This window comes from Uloborus diversus, chromosome 10, assembly GCF_026930045.1.
Source record: "Uloborus diversus isolate 005 chromosome 10, Udiv.v.3.1, whole genome shotgun sequence".
NCBI lineage: Eukaryota > Metazoa > Arthropoda > Arachnida > Araneae > Uloboridae > Uloborus > Uloborus diversus.
The window spans coordinates 85,431,870-85,443,945 of record NC_072740.1 but is presented as its reverse complement, the minus strand read 5'-3'; the positions used below and the strand labels follow the sequence as shown (position 1 = coordinate 85,443,945).

The following is a 12,076-nucleotide window of genomic DNA, read 5'->3' as shown; positions in this document are numbered from 1 at the left end:
GTAATTTTGATAGTTTATTTGTTTATATTAATTCATTTTTAGTTTTTGAGCAGTTTAGTTTTTTAGTATTTATTTCTCAAGATTCAGTTTTTTTGAACCTTTTGTTTACGTTTTGATTTTCAAATTTCTTTTATTTCTGTTGCAAAACCTCTATCTCATTCATTTTCTAATAGGTTAGTAAAAAAACATACGTTTCCCACCTTTTTTTTTCATTGGCAGAGCAAGAAAAATAGCTCCTAGACTTTGGCGCCACAACACAACAGTCACACATGCATTAAAATTACAGCTTACACTGCATCTACCAACATTGTATGCAAAAGATATATGAAAAAAGGTAAAAACTAACGATAACACACAACCATAAGTTAAAACTTGCAATGAGTTTAATCAGGAGTTGACCGTAGTTTACTTTTTATTAAGGTTATGTGCAGGGCCGTATCCAGAGGGGGGCCTGACGCCCCCCCCCCCCCGAAATGTTTTGTACCGTAAAACAGAAGGTTTTTTTTTTTTTAATTCCTAATGTCAGAAAAGAAAAATGACAAAAGTTTTTTTTTTTTATTCTTAATTTTGCTACAATTCAAAATTTATAATATTTTGAAGAAATACAGAAAAAGCAGTTCTAGTTCTCATTAGCTGCAAGGCACACTTGAAATTTAGACCTTTAATTAGGACTTCCTGCTCTCTTTCCCAATTCAATTCAGGGCAGTCCAGGGTTAAGGCAGGCCCTTTGTCAGTTCGGAAGACTTTCCAAGTCTACCAAACTGACTTCTGTGCACTTCCTCCTCCAGGGGCGTGCACAGAAATTTTGGGGCTGTCACAAATGTTTTTTTTTGGGCCCCTTCTATATTGTTTACCCATATTTTCAACCCTAGGTTTAAAAATATTGGGCCCCATTTAAGCTCGGGCCCGAGCCAACAGGTGTCCCTTCTCCCCTCTGTGCACTACCCTGCCATCCTCCCCCTAAAACTCATAAAACTTACACTGTTCTGATTTCGAGCCGGGGACTCCCCAAAGGTTGGGCCCCTAGTTTCCGATGAGGCGAGTATCTTGTTACCAAGATGTGCCAAATTCAGCTTCTTGATACATCCTGAGTAAAAAATGCAAAAATCACGATTCTCGCGTTTTTGTAGCATAATTTTCAAGATCATTTTTGTGACTGATATGTTTCTTGTCTTGCATTTATTTAATGCCGAATTCAGTATCATGGAAGTTCTTTTGTTATTGCTTGTTTTTTTTTTTTTATTTTACTTCTACTGCATACTGTTAATACCTGTAGTATGAGAAAAAAAATAACACTTACTCTATTCTCTTTCATTTTCTGCACTACTTGTGATTGAAAAAAAAAAGTTTGTTTCAAGAAATATTTCGTTGCATTTATTTTTAACTTAAAACGGGCGTGTCTTACAAAGTTATAATCATTTTGTAAGACTGCAATCAACTTCTGAAAAGTGTGAATAAAGAGCTTCAAATAATTTTAACTGTTCGAGAGTCTTTGAAAATTATTAAAGTTTTTGAAATTCCTTGAAAAGTTCTTCAATTTTGTATCTTATCAAGAAAATAAAGTATGAATTGTCCAAATGGCCAGAATATTACTCTTCCGTTCTTATTTTCTGAATATCTACACCATTTCTTTTAAACTTTTGTACAATTTTCATACTGTAGGGCATTTAATGAAAAAAAAAAGTGATCAGAAATAAACTTCACTAAAAGCCGATGAGCAGATGACGAAGTGCTTCCTTTTCTCCTCTCTCGTTTTTCCTCTCTGTCCATTAAGTTCCATGATTTGTCGAACAAGCAATTTTTATTTTGTTTGATCTTGATTTGCAAAAGAATGTATAACTTTTAAAAGACTTTTTTTGCCTATTTTTTTTTTTTTCATATTTTTGTAGTCTCAATTACCTAATACAAGGACTCAAAATAAAGAATTTTTTTTTCGAAAATTTCTCGGGGGAAAGACCCCCGGACCCCCTGAAATTATGGATGTTCTACATCCGACTTAAAGGGACACTCTCCTGTTATCCTTACCACAACAAGGTGAATAAGAAAAATAATAAGAAATTAAAATAACAACAGTCGAAACAGTGGAATCATTAAAAATCGAGACAAAAAGTCTTCTATGTTAACATTTTTATGTGTTTGGTGTGTCTATATATGGGTAGTTCTCAAAAGGTGGGAGCAAACACAGACTTCAACTTTGAAGCTTCAACACCAAATAACTTTCATTTTAATTAACTCTAAAATTTTTGAGGTAAATTATAATGCTGTATAGAGACAAGAATTGACATAAATTATGGAAAAAAGCTCTTTAAATGTCCTTAAAAAATATTTTCTTTGCTAAATGGCACAATTTTGGACATACCAAAACGTTAACTGAGCAAATGTACCATTAAAAAAAATTTTTTTTTAATTATTTCCATACGTTTCAAAAAAAAAAATTAAAGGCATGAATCTTACACTAAATAATCTTTTGTTAATATTTTACACAAACAAAAGTAAAGACAGATTATTTACTTTGTAAACGATTTTAGAAAAAAGTAAGTTTGAAATTTGATGCATGTACAAAAGTTACGATCTTTACAATGCTATTATTTGAGAACTAAGTATATGATGTTTTCGTTTTAAAGGTATTTATCGATCCTCAGAATCGGTTTTTAATTGTTTAAAAGTGTTTTCATAAGCTTTGTATGCAGTATCTTAGAAGAAAAATAATTTTTCTTAAACATACATGTGAGATGTCCAAATGGCGTTACGATCTTGACGCCGATAATTCTGTCCGTTTATTTATAATTTTTTTATAATCCACTGTCTTCTAACATCAATAAAAAAAGATTATTACGATGTTATCTTCTTTAATCCATAGGTATTTTGCATAATTAATGCGTTACACATTGAACAATACATAAATTACAGTAGAAACATGGCTATTTATGATCGAACGAAAGCCATTTTGCGCGAAAATCGCCAAGCAAACCTCCGTTGGCGACAACACAAAAGGTTACCAGAGGGGGATTCCAGTTTGACAAATGTAGTTAATCGTCAGCTTCACCAGTTTTGGCGACTTTATCACCTGCACTAGCAAATTTTTTTTTCCCGCCGCTTTTATTATTTTAGAATTTTTTTTCTCATCTTTCTTTTGGAAACATAATTTAACGATCTCCAAATAGAAATACGAATTTCTTTTTTCAATAATTTTTTTTTAGACATCGTTTTAATTCTTATGACATTAGAAAATATATTCATTATTAAAACTGATGTCACTTTTTACATTCTTTCTTAAAGCATATTTTGTTTATTTTTCCTTTAAAAATATATATGTCGTATTTATTTGTCTCTATTTTTATTCCTTATTTGTCCCAAAAAATCAAACTACAAGTTTGTATAATTATTTCCATGAAGCTTTTTTCTACCATTCATCAACTTCTTCAAAATCATTCCAAAACTTTATTATACAGGGTTCGCGTTTACGCGCTATAGCGGGTTTTTTACGCAAATTCGCGGGAAAGGGACGCAACTTCCGCGAAAATTCGGGTCCTAGGGACCCAGAACACCCAAAAGATAAAAACCAGAAAAAAAATTGTAGAAAATGCTGAAGATCTATCTAGTGAATGCTTTTAAGCTTCAATGACCAGGAGAATCAACAGAAAAGGATTAAAATGACCCTATCTCTGTATCAGCTATTCAAACACACCCCTACTGTTGACCAGTCAATGGAATTTTAGTGATAAGACTGGAGCTTACAGTGACCTCCTGGGCAGAGCTCAAGGAGCAAAATATTGCAAGTTCATAAATAGCCCATTGTACTGTATTCTAAGAATAAATTCTCCCTCAACTTTTATCTTGGGGAAATTCCTGAAAACAACAATAAATAAAGATCAAAAGTAAGAGTGGTTTCAATGCAATCTTCAGGATTGATACAGGACAACTGAGTAGTAAAAGCTTATCTATTTTGCATTCACCTAACCAGAATTACTTTTGAAAATTATTATCTTGCATCCTCAATAAAAGGATGGGTGAAAAAAAATGGTCGCGCAAAACACAAAGTTCTGAACTTAACATTTTTCTTGTTAAATTACTTATGAATATGAATTTTATACAAAAGCACATTAACCTTGTTCATTTTCTAGTAATTCACCTATTTCTGAGGGGCTATTTTTATTTGGACTTGCAAAAGTCACGTATTAATCGATCGCGCCATTTTGAAAATGACGAAATTTTAAAAGTAGCACCAAAGCCAACACAGATATTTTAAAAGAGTCACAATGAAGTCAAATTTTCTAATTTAAGATTGCAAATGAGCAATTTTCATACTCATGTGAGAAAATGTTTCGTTTTTGCGATCGCGATTTTTGCGTTGTGTTAATTCGCTTGCGATTTTTTTCTATTTCTATGAAATTGCCATTGATAATTGATGGAGGGGGTGGGGCTAGTTGCTTTTTTTCACCTAGAAAAATGTTCATGAAAGCAAAGGTTAAGGAGTGCTTTCTGCTTGATCAATCAAAGGCATTTATTTTTTATTTCATGGTAAAATCCAACTTTAAAGTAAATTTTGAGTTTACCTCATTGTAACTGACTAAATACTTTCTCAAATAACTAAATCTTGCAAGTGTATTATTTGAACATATGATAATCACAGAAAAAAAGGGCAAAATTAACCAATTTAGTTTATTTCATACCTTTTTCAAATAACTATGTGGATAGTTTCTTTTCCCTAAGTATAAATAGCTGTATATTATTCAATTATGTGCTAAGATTTTCTGTTTAAAATTTAAGGGACTCATTTTTTCCGCCAAAGGAACCAAATCTATTTCATTAATGGGTCCTTGGGACCCAAGTTACGGATAATTGAGCGCGAACACTGTTATATGTAAAGAGCAGTATGTATAGCCATTCAAGTACTTCATTACTATCCTCTTTATCATTAAATTGCAAAATTCAAAAAGTAGTAAATAAAATTTTCATTGGAAAAGTTAAAAATCAGATTAACAGTTGTCAAAAATGGTGAAACTTACATTATGATGATGTCCAAAATCCGTTACCTACAGGACAACAATGTCCAAAATCTGTTACCTACAGACTGCTAATTTAATTTGCTAATTAACAATTTTTACAAATACCTGCTGTCTTTTCATGTTCATATATTATGTTCTAGGTATGCATACTATAGAATAAAAGCAAAATTGATATCAAATTCGAAAATTTTTGAAATTGCTCAAAGTTAACTTTTTTGTTCCCACCTTTTGAGAACTGCCCATATACTATGTGTGTGTGTGTGTGGCCCCTCCCGAAAAAAATTTCTGGATACGGCCCTTGGTTATGTGCGCAGCAGTAGCAGAAAGAGCACAACACTATGATCAAGGACAGGTACAGACTAATATTTCAGGGGAATGGTTAGGGATGGAACATTTAGTTCGGACCCGGTCACAGTGAATGGGTCTTCGATTTGGCATCTAGTTCATTAGTAGTTCGATTCCTCATCTAGTTTACTGAACTAGAAATCTAATTCTTGGAACTAAAGCCGACTGTTCAGTTTAATATTGCATTTAGTTCGATTTCAAATATAGTTCAACCAGTCTTCCAGCGCTTCTTGATGCTTTTCTCTTCCAGTGTATCTGCTTTTCTTTCAGTCATTCAATATTCAATGTAGCTATTGCTTAGCAGAGGTGGGTGGAGAATGTTCGGCAAAATTCTTGAAAAGGCTTTCAATTCAATCACGATGGATGCAGCGTGATTAACGAAATATGCAGCGAATGTGCGCTTCGTCACATGCAAAGCGGGTGCACTTATTTCATGGAGTTAAATTGACAAACGTCTTTTTTTTTGAATTTACACTTTAAAATATTTTTATTGCACAATAAATTTTAAAATAAAAAGAAGATTTTTTTTCCACTTTTGATAGTGCAAAAGAAATTATGAAAGAACTTTTTTTGTGCTCGCTAATAAAAATGTCTTAAAACTCTCATTTTGCTCAATCCTTTTGCAATATTCGAATAAAAGGAATCTTTATATATCATAAACGAAGCATCAACTTTCTAAAAATGAATTTGTATACTTAAGAAACAATGATTTGTACGTGTTACGCCCGCAGCAACGTACAAATCATTGTTTTTTAAATAAAATTTTTTTTATAAAATGAGTATATCATTTGATCAATGTGTTTTGAAAACTTCACATTTAATCAAGTTTGTTGACCCCTTAATTTTTTTAGTTTTTGAATTAATCTCCATAAGTCTTTTTTTTTTGAATTATTTATATTGTTTATGTTGTGTTAACCCTTTGACGCAGATGGGACACCGGTGTCCCTTTTATACATAATTTTTCTGACGCTTTATTTATACGTAAAAATATAATTTTATATTTCTTAATAAAAAAGTTTAATTATTACTCTTAAAAGTTTGTTAAGAATCGGAATTTTTTTTTGTACTTAAAAATAGTAGTATGAATTCTTTTTTTCACTCACATTAAAAAATTTGTCAATAATCGATTTCTTAACCTAAAGAAATTTCAAGAATGAATTACTGTTTCATGTAGATCTAAGTAACTGAAAAGGAGTGTGATTTCAAAAAATTTTTGTTTAGAACTGAGCCATGAGGCCAGACTTCCCAAGGGACACATGCGTCCTTATCTGCGATAAGCTGCCAGACCGCTCTGCGAGCAAGCATGTGTGTAATAGTTTGGGAGATAGTATTCATTCTTTCTATTCAGGGATACAATAGGCAAGAATAGTCTCTTTCTGTTACAATGGCTCCTGATAAAGGATTTGAAGGTCACATTTGAGGTTAGTATTTGCAATTTGAAAATTTGCACATAGGTTGATCAGCATTCTGTGTTCAGCGATTTTTCTGTAATCAGCTAAAATGGCATGCAGTAAATATCGTCGTTCAAGGCATTTTTAACTAACACAAGAGCAAATTAATGCAATATTGTTCGCGGAAAGCAATGGCAATTTAGATAAAGATACAGAGTTTTTGGAAAGCGATATCGTTAATTTAGTTAATGGCGATCATGAAAAAACTCATGTCATTATTGATGGTGCGAAAGTGAAAAATACTACTGAAAATGAAGAAGTGGAGGTAGTGCCAGAGACTGAAAAAGAAAGTGGAAAGAGCATCAAAGAGGAAAAGGAAATCTACGTTTCAAAAACCAAGTTGCAAGAGAGGAAAAAAACAAAACAGAAGCTACAAGAGAGTGAAGAAGAAAAGCAGGTTGTTAGGTCAAAAGAAATAGATCTCGTTTTTTTTTCCGAAACCTGACTTCGAAATAGAATGGGGCAATTTAAAATTACTGTCTGTGACTGAACACTCATCAGAAGCAGATACATTTCTCGCAGTTTCTAACTTAAAATCTTTAGTTGAAGAAATAATTGTTCCCCAAACAAATCTGTATGCTCAACAGAAGGGCATACTTGCCAACATCTACTGGGAAAAAATCCAGTAGATGTTTAAGAAATCCAGTGGATGATTACAATAGGTTTTTCTCTGTTATTTAAAGAAAAAGGATTTCTTATGATCCTTCTTTGTGCAACCAAATGTTCCTTACATCATATACACAATCAAGAGAAATGATCAAAATCCAGGAATCTCCTGGAAAAACCAGTAGAGTTGACAGGTATGGAAGGGTGAACTATTTGAAACTTCATCCCAAGAGATATATGCATATCTAGGAATATGTTACGTTATGGGATATCACGTCCTTCCTAATTTAAGAGATTGGTCCACTGACGAAGATTTGAGAGTTTCACCGATTGCAAGAACAATGACTTACGAAAGATTTACTGAAATAAGAAGGTTTTTGCATTTTAATGATAATGACAAGAGTACTCCCAATATAGATAACGAAAATCGTGACAGAGCATTTAAAATTCACCTGTTGATAGAGCATTTCAATAAAGCTTTTCAGGAGGCAGTTGAGCCGGAGGAATGTATGTCTATTGACGAACATATGATCAAATTTAGAGGCCATAATATTATGCGCCAATATGTAAAAAATAAGCCAATTTGATGATGATTCAAAATGTGGTCTCGGTGTGGATCAAAGAACTGATATTTGTACGAGTTTCATATGTACACTGGAAAGAAAAAAGAAGCTGAATATGGGCTTGGTGCATCTGTTCCTCAGCTATCTGAAAAGTTGAAAGGCACTTGTGCCAAATTGTTTTGACAATTTTTTTTACGAGTTTTGAGCTGCTAAAGGTTCTCAAAGAGAAAAAAGTATTTGCTTGCGGTACCATTTGGTGTGATCGAAAAGATTAACTAATAGATTTAAAAAAAGACAGAGAAATGAATAGGAGAAATCAACTGCAGGCAAGCCGAAGGAATATGCCTCGTAAAATGGATGGATAATAGGTCTGTCCTGCTCCTTAGTACGATGAGAAGCCCCGATGAAATTGTGACAGTCAAGCAGAGAAAAAAGAAAAGTGGAAAAAAAATAATAACATGCCCAGCAGTCATAAATGACTAAGAATTTTATGGGTGGTGTGGACATTATGGACCAAAAGAAAGTTTCATATGGAATCGATAGAGGCTCCAAGTGTAAGTACTATTAGCGCGCATTTCATGACATATTGGACATAGCGGTGAATAACGCTTACGTTCTTTTCCAAAAGTTGAATCCCTCAACAAAAGAGAAGAGTATCACCTTTCGGCGAAAAATTGCACTCGCATTGATAGGGGATTTTTCGAGCCGGAAACACAACTTACATTCATATTCAAACCGCCATCGCATGTCTCAACAACTCAGTGCACACAATGAAAGTTCCAAGAGACACTTACCAGATACTTCAGAGGTGAGAAAAAAAATGCAAAAACTGTTCGGAAAAAAAGTTGAGAATAGAACAAATATTTTTTGCACTTTTTGTAATATGCATTTCTACCTTACCACAAGCAGAAATTGTTTCAAGGAATTCCATGAAAAATAAATGGTATGTATAGAAATTATTTATGTTTGGTGATTCCTTTTTGTCCTCAAACTTAGATAGTAAAATTTTTGTTTTTTTTTTTTGCTTCCATGGTGAAGACTGGAACATCATTGACCAGAAAAATTTAAATCTTTGACGCAGAAAGGGACATGGGCATCCCAAGAAGAGTTAACCCTTAACGCAGAAAGGGACACCGGTATCCCATGCTGAATTTCATAACAAAAAAATATTAAAATTCTAAAAAGCATATTTTTAACTTATTTCGATCTAAATTAATACAAAATAATGAAAAAAGTATGAAAAGGGTTTTTATTGCAAATTCTGCTTTAAAAGGGTTAAGAAAATTATCACTTTTCAGTGCTGGCTCTATAATTTTTCCTAGTCGTTGTATATCTTTTGTAACTGCCTTACTTACCAAATTTTTTTAATTTTTATAAGGAGTTTCAATGAAAAAAAAACAGAAATTGAGGGGAAATTGCCGCCCGAGGCAAGGGCCTCAGTTTGTTGTCCCGTCCCCCAAATTTCAGCACTGTCGCTTTCAGAAAAAACATTTCAACAAAATATATAAGGATTTAAAATATTCAAAAGAAATTGAAATAGCATCTCAATCGTATCAAACTACATTAAATTAAAAACCAATTCAGTAAAACTATTTCAGTTAATACAACTCTGTGGCTAGAGCAGTGCCAGAGTGTTTGCAGAGCAGAACCAGAAATATTCTTTGTGAATTAGTGGTGAAATGGAGGGTGGGAGGGGGAATACTTCTCTAATGAAGAAATTAAATTTATAGCAATAATAGGGGTGCTAACCCTGAGTCAAATTGCTGACACGAGCGACAGGCATTGGAATTATGTTAAAAACTATACAAGAGAAAGCACAAGGTGAACTATTCCTTTTAGAAATGAAGGGCACTCTCCCCCCCCCTCCCCTAAAAAAAGTGCTCTGAATAATTTCACAGAAATTTAATCAGCCCAATCTTTAACAGCCCAGCAAATCACAAAATTTATTCCTCCCGGCCTTTAAAAAAGGAGAATTGCCTATCTGCCAACACTATCCCTGTGAAGCGAGTATTATACTATATTCTCCTGCCAAAAAGCTCTGAATAGTTCATTTGAACTAGTTCACAAGGTTGAGATGAGCTAAACGAACTAAAACTTCCATCTCTAGGAATGGGGGTCATGCAGAAAAATAACCCCCAAGAAACCTACAGTTTTGGCTACGAAAAATTTCTAAACTCGATTAAGCACTAAGTCAGCCAGGTGTACCGCACCCAATAGGAAAATTATAAGCAATAAAAAGTGACATTTGATTTTAAATGTGAATTCTTTAAAATTTCAGCAGTTTTAAAGATATTACTCCATTTTTTTAAATCTTATTCAAAAAATTGTTTGAACAATGTGGATGCATAATAGTGTGACAGTTTAGGTTGGAGGAAGATTTGTACCGTATTTTCCGGTATTTAATATGCAGATGGCATGTACAAGTACTTTTCAAGTCGATCTTACATTTAAGTCTCTCTCTGCTAATTTAATTTAGAATTTAGACTGTTGTCACACCTGACTTTTTTACTCTGCCTTACAGCTTGCTGGAAGAAATTCTTCTGCTGGGGTTGTACAGTATGTTGATTACGGTACTAACATCAGTATTATTTACAATTGAAAGGGATCACGTTTAATATTTATTAACTTTTGAGTGGTGTTTTAGTTCCAGATCTTACTTACACATGGTGGAAAAATCAGATATCAAGTCTCATAAATAACTATCAAGCAATAATCGCGAACAGTTATCGCGAATACCGCATTACACTTCTTGCTAACTTCATTAGCGCATAATCAAAACATGAATCACGCCCCACAATTACGTCAGTGTTTTGACACAGACAGTAAGTGCAATGTAAATCAGAATAAAAATTTTATATTATGATTCTCGAATTTAATTTATTCTTGTATTACAATCTTGTAATTTATATTAAAAAAAAAACAACTTACTCTACATTCTACTTCATACAAGCAATCGTCAACAACCTTGTATTTAGAAGAATCTGTGAACATTTCGTCCCCTTAAAATATTGAAAGAAAAGCATTAGGATAGCCAAAAATTGCATTAAATTTCTTTAATCGAATGTAAAAACTAATTAATTACCGGTAATTAGGTCCTTAAAAATAATCATTGTGGCTGATGTTTTCAAATTGGGATATTTACCCTGCACCAACCTGATTAGAAAGTAAGAGAGCGCGTAAAGTCAACGCACTCGGTATTTACGTCCAATTGTATGGAGGCTGAAGTTAAAGTGATTGAATTTATGCATAACAAGCAATAATAAAATTGGATTATTTCATTAACAAATGTATTAACTGCACTCTCAGTTTATGTCGATCTAAAACATATCATATTCAGTTTTATCAATAACCACTTTTTAAAAATCATGCTAAAAAAAAAAATTGTTACATCCGTTTCTTGTCATTAAAATAACTTTGCGATTCTAAATGATGTTGTTTCATCACTAATAGTTAAGAAGTACTAATATACCAATAACAAAGCAATTAAATTTTCAGTAACTAGTTTTCAATAGCTTCAATTTGCTAGTTGAATCAAACATTAAAAAACTTTTCCTGCTGTCACATCAATTTTAGCAATAGGCCTTTCTCACAGTGTGGCAACGAGCAGTTCATGAGATTTTTCGTCTGCGGGTTTCTTGAAAAACTAGAGTTAATGATTGCTTTGCGGTGTTTAAAATATGTTTTATTTGATAATTACTAAATCTGTGACAGACGCGAATCCAGGATTCGGCTCAGGAGAGGCAATTTTTTTTTCAAATTTCGGCACGCCCCCTCCACGAAAATGGATTCATAGAGAAGAAAAATTACATTTAAATTAAGTAATGTAGGGCATAATGTGTCGTGGGTGACGTCATCCTGGTGGACAAACAAACTCCAAGTGCTGCTGACAACTAAACATGGTGGTTCACTCTAGAGTCCCTATATGAAAACGTAGTTTTCAGAGTTGCGACAACGCGGTATCATTTTCCTATTGGTCAGAGACCGCCTGAGGCAGTGTTTCTTCCGGTCTAGGAAGATTGGGCGCCGCAGATTAGGCGCCGTAAATTGGGCGCCGCATATTGGGCGCCGGGAACTTTGAGCGCCGAGCATTTTGGGCGCCGGG

At 33.4% G+C, this 12,076-nt stretch overlaps 1 protein-coding gene across 1 annotated transcript in view; it reads right to left on the bottom strand.

The window, feature by feature from the left end:
- The window catches only part of LOC129231857 (translationally-controlled tumor protein homolog), a 30,834-nt gene extending 19,628 nt beyond the window's left edge, over positions 1 to 11,206 (bottom strand). Inside the window, exons 1-2 of the mRNA XM_054866238.1 lie at positions 11,057 to 11,206; positions 10,903 to 10,973 (exon numbers count right to left, since the gene is read on the bottom strand). Coding sequence (XP_054722213.1) covers positions 10,903 to 10,973; positions 11,057 to 11,084 — 99 coding nt within the window. The 5' untranslated portion in view covers positions 11,085 to 11,206. The remainder of the gene's footprint in view (positions 1 to 10,902; positions 10,974 to 11,056) is intronic.
- Positions 11,207 to 12,076: the final 870 nt, after the last annotated feature.